A 22,890-nucleotide genomic window follows, 5' to 3' on the forward strand; every position below is an offset into this window, starting at 1 on the left:
TCAACTCTGTCCCAGTCATAACCATGAGGCATCTCAAAATACAGTTCTGTTTCAGTTTCAGTTTTTCCTATGCTGATTGAAGATTTTAAATCTCTCTTTTCTGGGAAGAAGTAGGGTTGATTGAAGGGGTGGGCATGCTGCCTGGTTGGCATGATAGTTCGTTATTGCCCTAATCAACACATCACCAGACAGCAGGTCAGCAACAAATCAGATCAGCAAGTAAGTTCTGGGGCTCAGCCAGGCGAGGCTCAGCATTGGTTCATGGCTGTTTCTTCCCAGCCACTGGTCTCAATGAAGCTCTCCCAACACCTCTTGATGCTACCTTTTGGTTTTCTTACTCTGTGCAGTTCCTTGCAAGTCCTTTTGTGGTCAAGCCAGTGGAAAAAAAAACATGCTGGCTGGGAATGAAGAGAATGTCTAGGTTTGAGATCAATCGTTTCCACGTTTTGATGCCTCACAGACCCATATGCAGAAATGTGCCACCAGAATTCTTTGCTAGGTCAGGGGTCCTAAGGCGATATGTGTGCAGCTGGGTCAGTGGTGTTGCAAAGGGAGACACTTTGTAGATACAAACAATCATCAAAGGGAATTCATTTGACAAAAAGTGAGCAGACAAGGTAGATTGGGGCAGGAATACCAGAAGAGGTGAGAACCCAGAGGTTTCCATGCCGAGCTCTGGACATTGGATTTAACACACCAGGTGAATGAAATAATTCAGCTGGAACTTAGCTGGTTCCTTGGCAGGGTGCTTTGGAGACCATTGAGGATTTCTATAGAAGGTCAATGCCACAGCCCCACTCACGGAACTCAAACTCTCTAGTCTATAACTGGCATCACTACCGCAAAGTGAGCAAAAGACAAATCATGGGCACCAACAAGGCACAGGGGAGCCCCATGGGGTGCCGTGACAAGGATAAGCAGCGAGTGGGGGTTGCAAGGACTTTACACAGTATCTTGAAGCGAAGGACACTTTCTTCCTGTACTACGGAGGTTAAGGAAAGGGCTGGTGCAGATCGTACAGCAGTGGGGTGCTGGAAGCTCTTTTCTCTTTTCTTTTTTTCTCACTTTTTTTTCTCCTTTCTTCTGTCTTCTTGATCCAACAACTACTCAGGCAAAAAAAAAAAAAAAAAAAACACTTTTGTGAGTGTCCTCCCCTGTGACAAGTCAAAGCACCGGGCAGAGGCAGGTAGTGAGAAACATAAGAAAGCTCATTGTTGTGGTAACAGCTCCCAGACACGATGGGGTACGGGTGAGAAGGGTTCTGCCATTTCCCTGAAAACTTCCTGCCTTCTCTCTAGTGACTGGAGTGTGCCTGATTATGTTGGATATGGGGTTGAGACAATGATGAAACTGTGGCAGGGACAGAGAAAAACATGTCTAATCTCATGGAAGTAATTCTGGACCGGGTGTTGATTTTGTTACTGCTGTTATGAGAGCCAAGAAAGGTGGACAAAGAGGAGGTGGACAGATGAGGATAAGAAAGTGGTAGTAGAAATTGCCAAGGTACTGTCCGGAAGCTGGAGTTTGAAATAATGAATCAGCCTTCACCGTTCCACAACTAGGTCAGCTGCCCTTGGAAGACACCAGAGAGGAAGGACAGAAAGGGAGAGGGTAACACAGATGAAACATGTGACACAAGAAATACCTCCCTGACACCAGGTCAACCCAAAACCCAGGCGACGGCAGGAGAGCACCTCAGAAAGCTCGCAGAAAAACAAATTTGTCAGAAAAAAAATTGAAATTCACTTACAGAAAAGTCTTCAAAAAGCTCATAAAATCCATGTTATTAAAAAGGTAGGCACGGATTTCAAATTTTCCTTTGCATCAAAGTGAACTTTTCATTTTTCCCCCCACAAACGTTTTGAAGTATTGTTTTAATTTTCCAGTATAGTCAGAATAAATCACCACAGTGTCTTATAATTCTATGTTCTGGAGTTCACTGTGTTAGGAGGTCCACACTCGGCCCTAAGGTTCTAGGGGATAATTTTCCTGGCCTCTTCCACATCTCTTTAAAGACTTATTTATTTATTTATTTATTTATTTATGTATATTTGTTTGTTGTTTGCGTATTGAAAAGGCAGAGTGACAGAGCAGAGAGATCGTCCACCTGCTGATTCACTCCCCAGCTGTCAGCAGCCAGGTCTGGGCCAAACTGAAGCCCACATCTAGGTGCTCAGAGAAGGTTTCCTACATGAGCAGCAGAGGCCCATGTGTGTGGGGCCATCACATATTGTCTCACCAGGTGCATCAGTAGGAAGCTGGATTGGAGCAGATGTGCAGGTGCTCTTATAGACACTGTCTGTGTTGCGAATGAATCCACTACAGAGATCCCACGCTTCTTCCATCTTCTGGGAGATCGGAAGTGCGTAGGTTGCACCCTCTGCTTGCAGCTTCACATGGTCCTTTTGGTGGCTATGCCTTTACCTGCACTATCTGTGTCCCCCTTTTGATAAGGATACGCATAGCTGGATTTTAAACTCACTGGCATCTCATCAAAGACTCTTTTTCCAAATAAGGTCACATCCAAGTTGATTTTTTGGGGGGAGGGGGACAGAAGTGGTGGTGGAGGATCAACAGTGTATAGAAAAGAAACTCTGGGTTGGAAGGGCTTCAGCAACTGTAACTAATACTGTGTTGCTCTGAGATTCCCTAACCTGGCCAAGAAATACTTGTATAGTTGCCTTGGTTAGTGTTGGTATTTCAAGGGCTGCTCTTGAGATGCCATTTTCTGCATAAGGTAAATTAGATGTCTTCCATCTTCTTCTGTCCACTGGAACAGATTCTACATCAGGTAACAGATGTTTCATAGATCTTTAGACCAAATACATTTTTTTAAAAAAAAATCTCTTTATTTGTTCATTTGAAAGGCAGAGTGACGGAATAGCACTCTGAAACAAGCTACTTTTGTTGTAGGGAGTAGATTAAGTTGCCTGTGCTCCAATGCCACCCCTAAATCACAAACATTTTAGATAGTCAAACCTAAAGTATTTTCCCCTCTACAATTCTTCATTATTTCACTTAATTTAAATACATTTAATAAAAATAACAATGCTTTATTCATGCTATTTTCTCATGTTTTGTCAGGAATTGAAATTTTCTTATATCCTGTTATATAACAAATCTTCCGAACATATAATATAGTAATAACTGTACAAAAATTGTGCTACAAAAGTTGTTTTATTCTTGTTACTGAACAATCCCCCAAACAAAATTGGGGTTTATTCTTTATGACCCTCAAACTGGGTCCAATTGCCCTAACCACAGAAAAGTCAATCTCTGCTATCGGGTTGGTGGAAGACAGTAGTCATTTATTGCAAAGTGCAGAGCAAAGAGCAAGGCAGCTATTCCTTAATTTCCAGCCTCTGTGAGGAATTAGGGACGAAGGTTCTTGTATATTGGAATTAGAACTGAGAGGTGTGTGATCAGCTTGTGTCCAAGTTCCTGGTTGGTCAGAGGGACTCATGACCTTCCTTTAATGCCATGCTCTTGAAGGAATTTGTAATGTCCAGGTGGGTTTCAGTTGATTTGTCCATTGCAGATTGTGGCCCACTACATTCTGCCCAGACCTGAAATTCCCCCAACTAAATGACTCCAGGACAACAATGGCCATTAAGATTCATACCCATTGGAGAAGCAAATGATTCCTTGAGTCACATTATTAAAAGTCTATAAGGCCTGTTGGATCAGCCCCTGAAGTCAGTGGTTCCTTCAGGTAAACAGCAGGTGGGACACCTGGGGCTAGGGGAAGGGGTCTTTGTCAGGTCACGCTTTTAAAGTATAGGCATTAGATTTCTTTCTGAGCAGTGCTAATCATGACCATTCATAGTTTATCAAATCCTTGCAATGATATTCACCATTTACGAAACAACACATTTGATGCTGAATGGACTCAAACATGTTTATCTTTGCTAGAACTTTTATTTCTGAACTTCTTTCACTAATATTTTAAAGGAGCCAACTGTTTATCTGAGTTTACTGCTTCCCTAAAGCACATTTAAAGCAGCTACTTTCCTTTATATTGTGTGTTAAGAATATTCAAAATCAAGTCAAAAACAATCTGTACTCCCTTTCAATATCTACAAATCTCACTTTAAATGCTTTAATCAATGATCTCCACCTGTTTGTTTCCTGCGTGACTTCTATTGATTGAGTTCAAGGGTCTAAAGTCACAAGTGAATTTATTGATTATACAGAAGAGTTGCAAATAATTTCTTCTGAATGGAAACCCTGACTCCTGTACTGATAAGCATCCTGCCTGGAAAGAACGAATGGGTTCCGGTTTTAACTGAGTCATTGCATTTCAACATTCCTTTTTGAAACCTCTGTGAATGTTCAGTTTATCAAGTGCTCTTGAAACTCGCTTTACCTCCTGCTACAATCAACATTAATGATCGTAAACGCACTTTTTGATACACTTCTTGCTTGTATGAGCCATTTATTTTAACTTTTTAGAAAGTGTATTTTGTAATAGAAATCTTACCCCCCCACACACAAACACACAAAAAGCAGGAACTTTGTTTTCATAAGGAAAGGAAGGCTGAAGATTTTAATATTTCTGTCCAATCCTGCCTGATGGTTCTGGCTTTTTCAAATAAGTGGTCACTTAAAGTTTTTGCAATTTACTGGCTTTTGCAATAGACATCCACCCTGTTCCTGGCCTTCGTTTGTATTTACTCAGAGGAGGACTTGGAAACTACCATGAATTTTGAGTCAGAGGAGATCTTTGCTGGCCACTAACCAGATGTGAAAACTGAAACAAATAGTCAGCTTTCTAAGTTCTAGCTTCCTCCGTTCCAACCTGCTGCTAATGAGATCAGAAAATGAAGCTAACAGAGAAGTTTATTTGGATGCAAAAACTTTTGAAGGACCTGTATAGTGTTGTTGTTGTTGTTGTTATAATATACAGGTTCTGTGACATTTTTCAAGAATGCTTATATGCACAAATTCCAACATCTTTTTGCAGCAAAAATAAACTTTTTGAAGTACCCTTCTAGGATATAAGTCGTAACACCTACAAAGCAAATGAAGACATCTGAAAGATTTACCCATCCATAATAAAACCAAAAATGATGTTGAGCTGGAGACAACTTGCTCAGTGTGACCTAAAATTTAGAAGCATGAACAAAATACTGATTTGTGGAGTAACAATTTCAAACACATACCCACACACACATGCAAAGGCCAAAGAATGTGACATGCTTTTGAAGCTCAGTAACACAAAATAGTGATGTTAAGTGTGAGTAACAAGAGTGATGATGTGTGTAAATTACATGCATTTACAGGTGAAATGTCTAGAAGATTATGCAAAAAAAACTTTCAAGGTTCAAAACTGCAAGACAGGGAGTTGAGAACTTGGACTCTTCTTCTCTGTTTCATAAACTCTGGGATGTTAGCAATGCTAGGCTGCAGGCACCCACCACCATGAGCTGGAATTAGGCACAGACTGAGCCTACCAGGCTGCATTTTCAGCCAGCAAATGCCAAGGTGAGATAGGTCATGCCAGACTGGGCTGCAGCAGTCACCAGTACACATGAGACCATAGGGGAAAGGTTGCAAGCCTGGAGCGGGTACTGCACGGGCTCCCGTGCTGGACAACTGTTCTCCCTGCACCCTTGCAAGGCCACATGTTTCATCCTGGCTGTTACTCTGCTTCCTCCAGTCTCGCATGACTGCAGCCTCTAACTACACTCCTCTCTGTTCTGTCCTCAGTCTCTCCCTCTTGCAGAGCAAAGTGGTAGACTGCTGCGGGTTCGTGCTTTTCAAAGGGAATCACTCTCAAACATAACTTCCTCCTGCTCCCTGTGAGGATGCATCTCCTAGAGATGTAACCTCTATTTTCTGACTCTCCTCTGTGTGGTAAAATTTGAATCATGCTTCCATGACCCAAGTCTTAATTACGGTGCTGCGAATGCAGACACTAAATGTATTTATGACTTCCTCATTTCTGTTTCTTTGACTTTGAAGTGCAGCAATCTTCCTTGAACTTCCCAGTCTGATTTGATTGACTCGGTTTCTATGAAACCCTCTCAGGCTTAGCTTCTGTAAGACCATTCTATTCCAGCTTACGGAACTTCCATAACCACAGTTCATTTTGTTGTTGTTTTGTTTTGTTTTGCTTTTTTCCTATCCGTGGATTCAGTTCCCCGGCAGGCTTAGTGATTGCTCTTCTGTGTGTAAAACAAGCTCTCTCCTCATTTGACTTTGTGTATTCCTCTGATTGACTGTATATACTTTCTAATTTTAACCACAAAGGGTGGTTTCTACTATAGTTCTGCTTTCTAATTGTGAAAATCTCTCTCTTCCTTCTTCCCTCCCTCCCTCTCTGGTTAAAAGGCAGAGATACAGAGAGAGGAGAGACAGACAAAAAAAAAGACATCTTCAGCAGCAGATTCAGTCTGCACATGGCCACAACAGCAGTGCCTGGATCAGGACCAAGCCAGGAACCTTGAACTTGTTCCAGGTAGTCCATTAGGTGGTAGAGGCCCAAGAAATCAGGTCATCTTATGCTGTTTTCCAGGTGTATTAACAGGGAGCTCAATAATAAGCAGAGCAGCTGGGACTCACATGACACTCCAATATACGATGAAAGTGCTGCAAGAAATAGCTTAACCTGCTGCGCTTTAACACTGGCCTCAAAATTGTGTACTTCTAAGAGAACTTCTCTCCAGAATTTTAAGTTGTATGTTAAAATACTCAGTGCATAGCCACACCTTTAGATTTCACACACATTTTAAACTCAATATGTTCTAAAATAACTCATTTTTATAAAGCCTACTCTTTGACTTTAGCCTGGATTTCTGTTCGAATCTAAGCTCCCATCCATTCAGTCAGTCAGCCACCCAATTCATGAACATGGAAACCATTCAGCCTTGTTCTTCTTAGCTCAGAAATGACAATCGGTTGCACAGGTTGTAAGCTGAAAAAGGAGAATAGACAGGGATTGATAAGCATATTTTTTAATGGCTGAACAGTAAGTACATTAAGATTTGTATTTCATTTCTGTTCTTTCATAACCTCCCAATTTTCAGCTGTCATACAAGAGTCACCACAGAAAATAAATGAATGAAAAGTGACCATCACCTCCTCCAACCCCGCCCCCCCCAAAAAATGTATTCACTCAGATAGGTGGAATGTGCCTTCTCCCAGCTTAAAGTTTGGGCCGTTGAAATCCAGACTAAGTTCTGTTTGGCTAACTGTGGGCCCGAGTGAGCAGACAAGTGGAGCTTCTGGGCCTGGAGAAGTTCTTGTTTGAAGTCTCACCTCCAAGCTACATCCTGCTAGCAATTCCACTTTAGTTTCCACATTGATCTTAATGACACGCCTTCTTTGCACATTCACAGCCACTACTAAAGTTTATTTCTTGAACAGTATTTCAAAAGCTTCCTTCCTCATCTCACTTTACATCTTAAACCCCCCAAACGTACTTACCTTTCTAAAATTCTAATCAAAACATGCCATCAACTTATCTAACAGGAAAATTCTCATGTATTCTACACAAAGTACGTTTCATCTGATTTTCTGGATTTATTTTCCATCATCCTTTCTCTTGAGTTTTTCGTCTTAGCAGCACTGTATCACTTTCAGACACGGAGGATGGGCTCGACACCATATTTTTGTAAGTAGTTTATGCCGGAGACCAGCTCCGGCTGACTCGAGAGCTTGCAAAAGGATGCGTGGATCAGCGAGAAGACAGGAAGTGGAGACATGGGCAGCTACAGTGTGATACTCACAACATTCAACCCAGAAAAGATGCCTGCTTTATTTATACACAAATCGTCACAAGCTTTTGCACAACATCCAATTGTTCCATTTTTACTTCATTATAAAAGAATGATTACAAAAACAATCCTAAAAAAATCATTATTATTATTTTACTTCAGAGAAAATATTTTCAGCAAGCTATTACTCATTCAAACCTGCAGTGACCTGGCTGAAGCCAGGAACTCCACGGTTGGCAGCACATGCGGTTACGTAGTGCCAAGTGGTTTACTTATATCCCAAATCAGCTTTCTCTAAGCCTAAACTAATATTACTTAAAATATCAAGAGTCAAGAATTAAAAGCAAAGCTCAAAAATGTAAGGAATTTATAAAGGCATATCTCATAGATTCTTTATTAAATCTTATAATCAATCATGCATTAATTAACATCACTTTCACTTAGTACTGATTCAATTGTTTTTTGTTCTTTTGTTAAAGCGCAGTGAAAGGAGTCAGGACAATTCAGTCTTTCTGCAAACAGAGAGCCTTTACAAAAAACTCCTTTTTGTCTTCATAAAGTTTCCTTTCCCTAAATATAAGTGCCAATATAAGGTAGAAATTTCAAACCATTTTCTCGTGAAGGCTCACGATATTTGTTTCCCTTAGAAGATGCCCCATATACTTTCTGCCAAAATGCGTCATTTCATGTAACGCAGCAGTGTGAGGTTGTGTGGTACATGAGCTATTTGTACCTCCACGATTGCCATCTACATGCAAGATATTATCAAGCCATTTCTCAATGAGATCATTACTTATATTAGGGTGTATTCCAGGACAAAGGTGAGCACGTAACAGGATATTTGGGGATGATGTGGGTGCAATGTTCTGTTGTATGCTTTTAGCTGTGTGTCATTGCCTTAAGTTGCTAGGGACTCTTTTACCATAACATGATTGATCCGTTTGAGGTGTTATACCAGTTACAGGAATCTTCACATCTGCAGAAAAACAGCAACACAGGAGAATTGTATGAAGTATCAGAGAGGTGACTGGGTGTCCTTATGCCGGGGTGAGGCAGCAATGAGGTGACCAGAGACATTCTGCCAGGCCTTGTCACGCAGCCAGAAATGCTGCATTAACCTTGCTAACTGAGGAGCGGTGCTAGTCACACCCTGCTCCATCTGTCCCAGCTGCATGGCTTCCCACAAGTTTAATTCCCCACATAGCTGACAACATTAACTAAAGTGCTTCCTCTTTCTCCTAAGATTGCACATGGTTTCACAATCAAGCATACCACTCCTCCCTTGGATACTCCGACTGTATGCATTTCTTCCTCACTATAAAATCATTTGTTTCATAAAAACAAGGTGTGTCTCAGCCACCCTTATGTCTGCAGTGTTTGGCCCGGGAAATGGTCAATGCTAGTTAAAGTGAACCGACTAGCACTGTGCTTTGGGAAGAAGTCAGAAGGCAGCAATTCCCCAAAGCTTTAAAATTGTGACGTGTTTCTCTCTCACATGCAGAAAGAACTTCCAGATCATTACAGGCCGTGGATGGAAATTGCCAAGAAGCTTGTACATTTAATTGAGAGTCACCAGCTACGAGCTCATGTGAACGAGGTAATTCATGTTTGACCCTTCTCCTTAACCCCTCTCACCATCTCATTGTCATTCCTCATGCCAGTTCCCTTTCTTAGCCGGAAGCAGGTAAGACAGTTGACCTGGGAACCTGTTAATGCTGCTGAGCTTGTCAACAAAGTTAGCTCATTCTTCTTGGTCATGGGTTTTCCCAGAATTCCTAGAGGTTGCACAAATGATACCTGGAACTTATTAGGAGCTCACCCCATAACTACATGAATAGAAATTTGGCTGGAATTTTTAAAAAGATTTATTTATTTTGGGGCCCGGCGGCGTGGCCTAGAGACTAAAGTCCTCGCCTTGAAAGCCCCGGGATCCCATATGGGCGCCGGTTCTAATCCCGGCAGCTCCACTTCCCATCCAGCTCCCTGCTTGTGGCCTGGGAAAGCAGTCGAGGACGGCCCAATGCATTGGGACCCTGCACCCATGTGGGAGACCTGGAAGAGGTTCCTGGTTCCCGGCATCGGATTGGCGCATACCGGCCCATTGCGGCTCACTTGGGGAGTGAAACATCGGATGAAAGATCTTCCTCTCTGTCTCTCCTCCTCTGTGTATATCTGGCTTTCCAATAACAATAAAATCTTTAAAAAAAAAAAGATGAATTCATTTTTATTGCAAAATCACGTATACGGAGAGGAGAAGAGACAGAGAGGAAGATCTTCCATCTGATGATTCACTCCCCAAACAGCCACAACAGACAGAGCTGAGTTGATCTGAAGCCAGGAGCCAGGAGTGCCGTATTGGCTCCCCTGAGTGGGTTTTATTGTGGCTGTTATAGAAGGGTTGAATTGAGAGGGTTACTGATTACAGAGACAGGGCTGACCAGAGAATTCATAGAAACAATTGATCATTTATGATGTTATAAAACTATCTTCATGTATTTATGTATTTCATGAACAAGATACAAAATGATCAATTTTTAACAAGAGGGTGTAGGGAATAGTGACAGTTCTTGGTCTCAGGAAAATGGCATTATTTCATGTGGAATAAGATGCTGGAATAGAAAGGAACACAGCTTTTGATTCAGAAGCCCTGGTTTGAATCTTGGTTGCTCTGCAGTCACAGGAAGAGTTACTTCGCCCTGTGATCCCACTTACTTCTCACATAAACTGATGGTAGTATGATTTAGACCAGCCCTAACACTGGTGAGCAGAGTTGTTATCAAATCCTCAAAACTGGGTCCAGTTACCTGCACATGCTGCAAGGCTATCACCCACACACGGAGGGTGAAAGAAAGAAGGTGTTTGTTGCAAAGTATAGAACACGTCACTGGTCAGACCTCACTTCATTCTTGATTTCCCGGAGGATTCAAGATGAAAGGGTCTTTTTTTTTTTTTTTTTAAAGATTTTACTATTATTGGAAAGCCGGATATACAGAGAGGAGGAGAGACAGAGAGGAAGATCTTCCATCCGATGTTTCACTCCCCAAGTGAGCCGCAACGGCCGATGCGCGCCAATCCGATGCCGGGACCAGGAACCTCTTCCGGGTCTCCCACACGGGTGCAGGGTCCCAATGCATTGGGCCGTCCTCAACTGCCTTCCCAGGCCACAGGCAGGGAGCTGGATGGCAAGCGGAGCTGCCGGGATTAGAACCGGCACCCATATGGGATCCCAGGGCTTTCAAGGCGAGGACTTTAGCTGCTAGGCCACGCCGCCGGGCCTGTGGATGAAGGGTCTTAACAGACTGAAGTAGTAATGGACTACCCAGGTTCCTAGTTACTCACTGCTTCTCTCGGCCTTCTTTGGATGGGTCAGCAACACTGTGTTCTGCAGGGAAATCCGATGATGGCCGAATCGGTTTCAGTCTCAGGTCAGTCACATACAGGTGCTAGCCACAATTGGTTCTGGGCCTAGAGTTACTGAAAAATTAGCCCTTCAAGGCAAAACAGATATACCAAGATGTTACCTAATGGGAAGGCAAACGACCTTATGAGTCCAGTGTGACATTCTTTAGGGTTGGTGATTAGGGACACATTTAGGGTCATCTGTCCCACTTCCTCATTTCAGCAAGCTAGTATTAATAAGAACACGGCCAGGAAGCTTTAAGCCAAGGGAGAAAGACTGGGAGACTGGGGGCATCTGCCTACAAGGCACTTTCTCCGGTTCCATTCCAAGACAAAAAGACTCTTGAAGTGGCCCTTTCATATCTTCTGCCATAGAATAATGTTCAAGGAATGTTCATGCTCCCTTCTATTTTCTTCATGAATCGTTTTAATCACATTCATTTATAGAGCTGCATGAGTCACGTTAGTTTATACAGCTGAATGATTTTAGAGATACACAACAATTTTTCGGTCATCTCATGTCTAATGACTGTAACTATAAGATTTCTTTTAAAAGTTTGTTGGATTTTTGTTCCATGCCCAGCACAGACTCCAAACTCTATGAAAGATGAACAAGAGATGGTTGAGGGAGACATCTATGAGGACAGCAAATGAAACCTAGCTATTTGTCTGTGGCATAAAAAGTTGCATTGGTGTAATCAAAGAAATACATAAAGAAGAGAAAAATAACCCAGTGAATAAGTTTAGAAAAATGAAAGAAAGTATTAATGACAGAATAAAAATTTGAAGAACTATTGTACCATGTTATGCAGAGTGTGTCTCAGATTTATGTCTGTGGCAGGCATTCAGCTGAAGCTAAGGAAAGCATTCCTCATAACCATCTCTCTCCCATATCAGCAAAGCAGAGAGGGAAGCCAAGGTTATCTGGGGCCATGGATGGGGGCAGGTGAGGAATCAACATGGAGTCCCTATGGTCCCAGGCCTGCTTTCTCCAGGTTTCAGTTAATTAAGATGCTGAAGAGCAAAGGAAGAACTTGTTAAACTGGCACTTCTTGCGGCACAAGACTGCCCTCAGTGCCTGAACATTTGCAGCAGCACCAACAGAGTCTCCCAGTCAGGGGCAAGTGTAATAGTTTCTAGAATCCCACTCAGCTATGACATCTGTCCTCTGGAGACCTTTACTTAGTACAGATGACACAGCAAGTGAATTGACAGCTTTGATTTAAAGCATGATCAGGCCAACCCCTCTAAACTTTAAGAGCCCTAACTTATTTTTTGTATATCTTGAAACAAAACTTACTCAATGCCTCAGACCATCTGCTTGCATTTCTCAGAAAGATCTGCTCCAGACAGCTATGCAAGAAGAACTTCAGCAGCATTCTAGAAATGCAATAACACAGTCACTAAGCTTCTAAATTTAAAAAAAATTTCAAAACCCTCCAATTATTAATATGAAGGATAAATATTAATAATATAAGGGAAATGGAGATTTCAAAATGGAGTGAATGGCTTACCGGGCATTCAAAGCCAGTAGCCTTCAATGAGTAACTAAAGATGCAACTGGAGTTGTTAATCCCTTAATTGGGATTCCAGTGTATTGCTTTCCCAAGTGAAGACTGAACTATTGGAAAGAAAGAAAAGAACTATTGGAAAGAACTATTAAAAAAGAACTATTGGAAAGAAAGATGTACTTATACAAAATAATCTCAACACAAACACAATTACATCAGTGATACATTAATTGTAAGACATATATAATGGCTTAGAGAAATATCATGAAGAATACAGCAAAAATCAAAGAAATGCAATCCTGTTAGAAAAATCAAAGTACATATAAAAATCAATTCAGATGGTCCAAATTCCATGTACTAGTTCCATGTCATAGAGGTCATACAAGCAGATTAATAGAAAAAGCAAAGCTTCAAACATGCAAAAACATTTTTTTTTCCAATCTTAAGAAATGTTTGAAGGACAATGTTTGGGGAGGGGAGGAATGGGAGGAAGGCTGATGTGATGTGTAAATTCCTTAATAACATCTGAGATTGCATAATAGTTTATGCAAATTCTGCAAATTCTCAGAAAACAATAAAAATGAAAAATAACTTATGTAGTAACCACAGACAGTTACCACACAGTTAACTTCTAGGTAACTAACTACAGGATTAGTCATCGATCATATCTGAAGGATGACTTGATACTTAAATGAACGCAATTTTAAAAAATGTAGTCACTACATTGCTGGAAATGGTCAGTATCTCACATGAAGAAATTGATTCATTACACAGCATGATAAAGCCAAATTAGAAGCCAGCTTGACAAGCTCTTCTGAAGTTAAGCATAGACCTATCACATAACCCAGCAACAGAATTCCTAAGTGTGGGTGAATTTATAGTAATCTTTTTCTTACCCAACAAAAACAAAAAACAAGAACTTCCAGCAATAATACGTCTCTCAGTAGGTGAACAGAAAAACTGAATGATGGCAATTCTATACAGTGAAGTATATGGTGGTATTGCATCCTCTCCACTGCTAAAACACAATGTTACATTCACCAGTGACAGGCACAACAAAATTTTATTACGAACAAAAGGCAAGGCAACCAACTGACTGACTGACCAGCCAACTGCCCAGCCAGGACCAACACGCCTTACTGGAGTGTGGCCCCAAATAGCACATTCAAAGGGTTTTTATAGGGGCAGTCCACAATAGAATGCAAGGTGAAGAGGAAATACCATACATTCCCTACCTATCTCAGCTGGACAGCCCATGCCTGGCTCTTCTCCAGCCCAGCAATTAAGGTAACCACCCACTTAATTACTTGGAGCACCCTATGAGACTTGGGACTTGATTTACGAGGATTGGGGCCCATCGATGCTAAACGTCACATATGCCGTTTGGCCTGCAAGCTCACCCAGTTTCTTCGTAATGAGCCATGTTTACTCCATTTTGCTTTCAATTCTGCAGAGGAACACTGTTCAGTGAGATAAATAGATGGACTGTGCCATACTGTAGTTGAACCTTACTTTCATGTACCTAAATAAAAGACATCAGACCCCCAAAACTATATAGTGTGTGATTCCACTTATATCCTGGAATAAGCAAAATGAAAAGCACAAAAAAACCAGATCATTATTTGCCAGAGATGGGCAAGGAAATGATAGTTGATTATAAAGAGATTTGTAGGGAGATGTCAAGAGTGATGTTTTGCATAGAACTCTCATGACGCACAGTTGAATCAAAAACCATAAACTGTAAGTCATAAGGAAGTAGTTCTCATATCTACATTTAAAAGATAACCCAGCATTTTTTGGGGGGGGGGGGAGGCGGTGGTAATGCAGGCTGTGACAAAGAAATTCGAAATGAAGCATGGATAGCAATAGGCAGCATAACCCCAAACAAAGAGAGATTAAGGAAGAGTGAGCTGACCCAAGCTACTTTGGAAAATAATGTTTCTGCTAGAAGGCCAAAGAAATAAAAAAGAACTACGTATAACCACTGTGCCCTAGCTGATATTTGGTTTGTGCTGGATATAGGTTAGTAATTCTGAAATTGCTTTACAAATACATGTTGATTGAACAGGTTAATGGAAACTGAATACCGTTTGACTTTAAGAGAGGAAGTTTATGGGGTGGGAGAAGCTAGAATTGAGGGTGGTGATGAGTTTCAGTTGGTGACATCGGCATGAAGTCAGTTGTAGACACATGGTCGACAGATACGTGCACATACAACATGTGGCATGCATGTACACACACACATCCCAGCTCTGTCCACTGCAAGGATCTGGAAGTAATAACATCCTGATATCAATGAGTAAACCCACTGCCCAGACGGTACAATTCTGTTCTACAACAACAACAAAAAGAATCAGAACGCTGGCTATAAACCTGAGCTATAGGAAGAAGACTATGACTGCAGAATATGCTATGCTGCCAGAAAGCAAGGGCAGCTTGGTGATAAGTCAATTAGAACACAAACATATCTTGAGAAAATGATATCATATTTCTACCATTGCCAATACCTACAATGCTATGATACACTTAAACAGCAGAATGTTAGACTTGTGGCTGTTGCTGAAGGATTACACTATTGTAATAACAGAGGGTAAACAGCTGGTGGGGTCGGGGGAGAACAGGCAGGGAGGTCCCTATACCTGCACAATTGTATCATGGAAAATAATAACAATTAAAAAAAACCACAAAAATTAAAAAGAAGGCATAAGAAGTGAGAGTCAAGGGGGATAGAATGTTTAAATTACTGAAATGTTATGGAGAGCAGGAGAGATTACACCAGACACAAGTGTGGGTTGTATGAGGGAGTCCTTATTAGCCAAGCTTTGTGATGGCAGCACCCGGTTAAACTCTAGGAATTATCAGCATGTTTGGAATCATACCTTCCTAATACTAGCTACAGTTCTCATCATCTGATGATAGCAGAAATTAGTAAATCAAAACCCTGAGACGAAGAATTGGTCATTACCATGAAATCCATCCATTAGACTGGACTATGTTCCGGCTTCCCAGCAATATCAAGTATGCTAAAAGACATGGAACCAACAACCTGGACATACTTACGTAACTGCAAACATCCACAAACTCATTCACCTTTTTCTGGCTTCTCTGCCCACATTCCATTGACGCTAGTAGTCTGCATAGGCCTCACTTTCCTGGAACTCGTGAAAGAGCACAAATTAGAAAGACAAAGTAGCTGGCCCAAACAGTGAACAGAGCGTGAGAAATACAGACATATGTGGGCCATGTTCAGTGGCTACTTCTGTCCTTGTAGTCCATCCATGGGAAAGCAATGAGTCAGTGCACAAGATGCCAAGAGCTGGAAGGATGAAGCAGGTTAAGAAGCAGAGAGAGCGACTCCCCTCCCCAAAGCAGGCTTGGGAGGGTAGTGATTATGCAATAATGCAACACAGCCCTTCCCCTCAGAGTGTGACTTCTAAAATCATGACCCTGAACTAGCTGCCTTAGACCATATCAGTATGAACTTCGTTATTTACATGTAAATAATATTGTAACAAAAATACAGAGAATTTTTGCAAGGTAAAACCAAAAACAAAACAAGAGGCAAACCATTGAATGTATAAAGTGCTGCGTAGAAATAAAAACCATTGAATAAGAAAGTGCATATAGGCTTGAAACAAGAACAGGAAATAAAAATGAATAAAAGATCTGTGAAAGATATTGTTATCAATAAAATGAAAATTAAACCTCAATGGAGTCATATTTTACAACCACACAAATGAAAAGGAAATCCATCCTCCCAGTGTTAGCAGGTTTATGAAACACCTGATCTCCCATGCATTCCCTACAAAGCCTCACAGCAATGCTGAAGAACCATGTTCCCATGATCCAGGGATCCCATGCACGGGAGTATAAATGCCTTGGCACTTCTAGGAATCTGTATACTCCGAGAGGCATGAATGTGGTGTTTGTCAGAGCTAAACAAAATTCAGTAATACTGAAGAAGGATGAACTACAGCGGCATGCAGCATTAGATGTTTTAGCCCTTTCCTGTTTGCTGCAACAAACCGGAACACCAGACTCAAAGGCTTTATTTCAGCAGGGTAGAAGCCATGGGACTGCAGCAGAGAGAGAGAGAGAGAGAGAGAGAGAGAGAGAGAGAGAGAGAGAGACGTTTCCTGCCATGGCGTCAAGAGGAGGCTCCAAGGGAGGGGGAGCAAGAAAGAGGATGAGGGAAGGGCAGCACGCAAAGGGAGGCTTGCACACAGCAGTGTGGCTTTTTGTGTGTGTGAGGGGGAGGCGGCATGGCCACCGGGGGTTGGTAGGTGTGGCTGTGGACAAGGACTACAGGGAGGAGGAGGAGCCATGAGGGGTTCCTGGAAAGGGCTGTCCAGCACAGCACCATGAGGTTACAGTGGATTGGTGGGAACTGGGTTATGTGAAGTTACAGTGGTTTGGCAGACAACCAAATTTTAACCTAAAGGGCACGCAAATCTTGAGGAAGCTGAGAGCTTCGGGAAGCAGACATTTAAAATCACATTGAGTCCAAAATGGGGCATTCAGGGCTGATGTTTGAGCCATTCCTCATGTGCAGTGATGAGGCAGAATACCATAAGGTAGCGTGGGAAAGGAATCAGTGACAGAATGCATTCAGTATGGATCGATCACAGAAAGTTCCTTCCAGCTACATAACAAGCTGCTTAGTGGCCATAGATACATGGATTTCACATGACATATGAATTGTTAGGGGGTGCCGCCAGTGATAGCCAGGACCCCTTGACAGTGGGCAAATGGAATGTGACTGTGTCCCCCACCCTCTGTCCTGAAGATGGGGTCTAATGGCAATGGAGGCCCTCAGCCACTCCCCCACCACCTAGGTGTTCCCTCCTGCCCACCTGTGACTCTCACCTATCATCTGAGAGGGGGCAGTATTGCATTGTTGTGTAACCACTCCCCTCACAAGCCCTTATAAAGGCTTATGATGAGGAGGGGCTCGCTCTCTTGATTGCTTCCATTGCTCTGGCCCTCCCCGGGACCGGTAATACCCTGCGCATGACCGTTCTGTGTCTGTGTTCCCCTCCCTCTGTCTACTGCTTAGGGAGAACAATGAAGTAGCAAGGTTGTTTCTCGTTTGCATGCTGTTGCAAGTTCCAGGAGAGGTGAGGCCTGATAGTAGTAGAATATGGGCAGAGAGGCCAGGTGGGGTGAATGTTTGCAGCTTTGTAAGTATGTCCAGGTTATTTGTTGCATGTCTGTTAGGATAACTTATTGTTGAGAAAGCTGGGACATGGGTCTTCAGCTTAATGGATGGACTTAACGGTAATGACCATTTGTTCCTCTTGGGGTTATGTTTGGATTGATTATGATTCATTGGATTATGATTGGTTGGATTGCCATATGGACTTATGATTTGCTATTTCTAGTGTGCTCTGTTATCACCAAGCTTGGTTGATAAAAACTCCTTCATAAACCTTAGACATGTCTGGTGTGATCTCACTCGCACTCCCCAATTTTTTTTTTTTTTTAAAACAGCAAGGGAATAAATACACGAGGCAGGAAATCAGCACTCCGGAGAAGTAGGCAGGGAGAGGTCACCAGTAGAAGCTCACACTTGAAAACGTTTTTGGTCAACTTGCATTTGTTAGGTTGGATGATGCATTTGTTTTTATATATGTCTTTGGACATGATCTTCAAGCTATCAACAGATCATACGGTTACTTAATTTGTATAGATATGACATAAGCCCCAAGTGTTTATAATATGTAAAAAAATGTGTAAGAAGCACATCCACGCGTTGAATGGGAAAATACGACATGCCATGTCACCCCAATTCTTGTGTGGACGCAGAGTAAGGTTCACATTGCACCTACAAACTCCTCATCCCGTGTGCTTGCTATAAGAGAGAGCGATGGTCTTGCACAGGGAGGGACTGCCTGGTACTCAGGTGCTTCAGTTGGACTTCAAAAAGAATTCAGAAGGAAGTCGGGGGATAACGACCAGCGGGCAGCAAATGTTTGGTAGGAAAAGCAAATGCAGTCCAAAGACCTGCTTCCAGCGTAGTGACCCCACTGCTGGGCTGCGTTTACCTTGAATTGGGTTCTTTAAGGGGAGAGAAATGCGTTCTAACAAAGGGGAAGTGTACTAGGTGGAGATTTCCTGAATCCAGCTACTGCCCCTTTGTGTTCCTTCTATAGTACAGATTTCCTGTCTGAGTGGCTGGCAGCTGCATCATATGTCGTGAAAGTATTCAAATAGGCTTCTTGGAACTCGGGGTCAATCTAGGGCACCCTTCGCCCCCCTAAGATATCTGAGCCCAATCCAAGCAGAAGGTCTGTTTGGCTTCACGGCAATAGGAACCAGACTCCTACCCAGTCAGGGATGGGAAGCTTTTTCTCCAAAATGGTGATTACCATTCCCTCCTCCCACCCCCAGATGCTGGTGAGATTTGACAGCCACGAGGCCCCCTCTGCTTCCTCTGCCTGCAGATAAAGAAGATTTTGTCCCGCTCATGTTCCTCCATACCTGGCCCTTCTACCCTAACGAAGACTCACACAGGCATGCATCCTCTGTTGTGTAAGCAATGTTAAAAATACAATAAAATAGAAGAGCCATTTGAAGTCTTATAATTAAATCCTTTACAACAAAGTGATCAACTGGAAAGCTTGGCATGCTTTCCCTAGGTTTACTGCATTTCTAGTTCTGCCTCTGGCTGCCTTAGCAGTCCAAGGTTTCCCCACCTCAAATGCTACCTCTGCCTCCCCACCTCAAGACGACAGGCACAGGTCCTAACCTGCAACCGCAAACTGCCAAAATAGTAGTGCAGACTCACTGAGGAAGACAAGCATTCACTGGTAATGAACATTAGCCCTACCAAGGAAATTCACACAGGAGTTTCCTTTCATTTTCTATCTTACATCATTTACACAAAAATCCACAAAATTGGGTCCAGTCTGGTAGCTTAGCAGCTAAAGTCCTTGCCTTGAATCTGCCAAGATCCCATATGAGTGCCGGTTCTAATCCCAGCAGCCCTGCTTCCCATCCAGCTCCCTGCTTGCAGCCTGGGAAAGCAGTGGAGGACAGCCCAAAGCCTTGAGACCCTACATCCATGTGGGAGACCCGGAGGAGACTCTGGGTTCCTGGCCTCAGCTCAGCTCAGCTCTGGCCATTACAGTCACTTGGGGAGTGAATTATCAGATAGAAGATCGTCCTTTCTGTCTTTCCTCCTCTCTGTATATCTGACTTTGCAATAAAAATAAGTAAATCTTAAAAAAAAAACTCCACAAATTGCAATACCCCTTTGGCGGACACTTAGAGTCATAGGTGGCTTAAGAGTAAAATGGAATTGATTCGGATTTCACTTTTTAAAAAAGTATGAACAATGACTCCTTAATATCTTTCCAATGCACTTGACTAATACAAATGTTTAGATAATTTCTCCAAACACATGACTAAAAAACATAGAAGGGGTCAGCTCTGTGGCATGGTGGGCAAAGCCAACGTTCGTGATGCCAGGGATCCTATTTTGATGCCAGTTCGAGTTTTGGCTGCTCTACTTGCAGTCCAGCTCCCTGTTGACCTAGGAAGGCTCTTGTCATTCACCTTACAAGTGCCGAGTTGCAGATGAAATGCCTAACTTCTAGTTGAGTTAGGCCCAGCCCTGGCCATTGCTGCCATCTGGCCATCCGCCATCAGTAGATAGAAGATTCTCCATCTCTGCTTCTTTCTCTCTAAACAAATCTAATTCCACCCCCTGCCCCCAAAAAAACTTTTTAAAAGACAAATAAGTACTTGTACAGTATATAAACTTAACATTTAATATGCTTGAAGCCCTGAGTCTGAGGAAGACATTTAGACTAGAACATGAAACGTAGCACTGAAAACATTTCGTTGTAAGTCTTACATGAGTCATAGTGTAGACAGAAAAACAATTAGGATAGCTGTGATTTGCAAGAACCCAGCATTTTATAGTATTCTAGCAAGGTTTCACAAAACTTCACACACTTTAGCACAGTGGCAAGTGACTAAACAATTGTACAGTTTTAGCAAGCCACATACTGACAATCGGAGAATGAAAGAGTCCAAAGTACATGTGCAGAGAAATCCCCAATAACTTGGCAAGCAAGGAAGACATGAACTCTGCATCAGGGCAGTGAGGGTGTCCTACCCCAGCGAAGTCTAGCAAAAACTAAAGAGAGAGATTGCCAAGCACAGGCTGAGCAGTTAGAGGCCAGTCACTTCCCCTTGGATATTCTGAACTATTTCTATCACCTGAGCTAATTTGAGGCTCCCAAGAGACCTTTATGGTTGCTGTAAGGTGAAGGGGGCAAGGAGTAAAGCCAGAGCTGAAAACAGAGAATGTTGCTCTCCTGTGTCCAAAAAGAAGTTTATGGGTTCCCTTCCACTTTGAGAACCACCCGGGACTCCTGGATGCTGATCCATTGTGTCACTGGAGCATGTGGCAGGCCTTGGGCTGCTTCAGTCCCATGTGGGAGATCCAATAGGACATGGCTGAGCCCAAAGTTCAGGACATTCAGATCTCCAAGGATCTCAGCAACATGAATAACCCATACCTATGGTTTACTGTTGAACTTTATCTGTAATGAATCCAATAGGTCTGTTGGAACCTAGAAGATGAAGCATCCATGGTTAGAATTATAAACCAACAAACATGTAGAGACATCTATATTTCACACAGCACTGTGAAACCATCTGTAGGATTTTGCACACACTTGTAATTTTTAGGCCTCTAGGCCTTGTTCACTAGGATCACAATTGTGAGTAATAACACAACAACATCATTAGACTTTTGTGACTTTTGGGCATTTGTATCAGCAGCAGTTGTTTGATCATTTCATTAGTATAACCTAAACTTTGTATCACTTCACATCTTGACAGTATCTTTAATATAATCCAAATAGCTTAATCAGTGGTCATCTCTACAAAATGAGAGAAAAATTCCCTGACATTTCCAGGAGGCCTCAAGGAAAATACCAAAGTGCACACATTTGAAACTTTTGAGCTTTTAAAAGACTGTCAAGGATGCCAAGAAGGCACAATATTAACCGGCACAAAGTGATCACTCAAATGCTTTCAATAAGTACACAACTTTTGCTATTTCTAAACAAAGAGAATTCGATGAAAGACAGAGAACACAAAGATTTCCTCAGTAGGACCCAAACTATGTATCTGGTTTGTCACCAAAATTTAAAAAATGAAAAAGAAGAACAACAACGTGAATAAGAGCTAGCACATTGGTTTATATCATACCTTGATGCTGCTTAACAGTCAGGACCAGAACTTACTGCAGCTAGCTAGATTTAGTCACCAATAAGCTGAAAATCACTTAAAAGGAAATATTAAAACTGTGTTGCTTTAACAGAGGGTCATGTAACAAAGATAAATATTTAAAATGTCGTAGACAATATGATCAATTATACCACACAGCCTTTAAGAATTTGCTGTTTTCCTATAGGACAAAATATCTTACAATGCTTTTTGCAGATAAAAACACATGCATTTAACCCAAAATGTGGAACAATTTTCCAATTAGAACACATCTTGACCAGCAAACATAAGCACTAATACACTTTAGCCACTTATGAAACTTTACCAAAGGCCCATATAACCATGTGAGTATTTGATGACTTTGGTAGAATTTGCTTCTCTTTATAACACAACTCTAGGTATAAGCAGTGTTAGGGCAACATATTTGGCATAATTTTATAACCTTACAATGTACTTTGCATGATCTGTGTTAACTCAAATGACTGTCATATCATCCAAGTTTAGTCTCTTTCTGTGAGAGTTCCAGGGATCCTACTGGCATCCACAAAGTCAGGAGAGTTGGTTTGCAACTTTGAAGAATTCAGAGGTCCAAAAAATTTTACAAAAATAAAGTGCATTTAACTGAGGATTTTAACAAATCTTACAGGCCAGATCTGATCCGATTAGGATAATATTTTTAAACTTATCTGTGAGTAACTAACTTCTTTCAGGATTCAATACCAGTAACAAGCACAGGGAGCCTTACAAGACACATGAAAGCTCATTACTGAAGTCAGTTATGATTGCAGAGAAACTGCAGAGAAAGGAGGAAAAAAGCATCCCCCAGGTTAGGAAAGGTTCATGGACTCGCCCCAGCTGGGGTGGGGAGTCCGGCCTGGCCAGTGGTTAACTAGCATCATTCCCCTTTTGTCCTGGAGATCAGTGACCAATGAGAGACAAAATGAGTTTGTATCTCCTGCTAGATATTTCTGATAATGCCTGAAGGGATACAGCCAAGAGACTTTGGCTAAAAGCAAGAC

General features: G+C 42.0%; 1 protein-coding gene across 2 annotated transcripts in view; it reads left to right on the plus strand.

Annotated features, from left to right (window-relative positions):
• The window catches only part of IDO2 (indoleamine 2,3-dioxygenase 2), a 65,581-nt gene that overhangs the window by 6,059 nt on the left and 36,632 nt on the right, over nt 1-22,890 (plus strand). The window contains exons 1-2 of one of the 2 annotated variants that reach the window (XR_009246240.1): nt 8,977-9,063; nt 9,220-9,315. Coding sequence is in view for 1 of the 2 variants with exons in the window: in XM_004592750.4 (XP_004592807.2) it covers nt 9,220-9,315 (96 nt within the window). In the remaining variant the exon portion in view is untranslated. Of the gene's footprint in view, nt 1-8,976; nt 9,064-9,219; nt 9,316-22,890 lie in introns of those variants that run through there. The other variant, XM_004592750.4, reaches the window with a different exon arrangement.

Source organism: Ochotona princeps, chromosome 11, assembly GCF_030435755.1.
Source record: "Ochotona princeps isolate mOchPri1 chromosome 11, mOchPri1.hap1, whole genome shotgun sequence".
Taxonomy (NCBI): Eukaryota; Metazoa; Chordata; class Mammalia; order Lagomorpha; family Ochotonidae; genus Ochotona; species Ochotona princeps.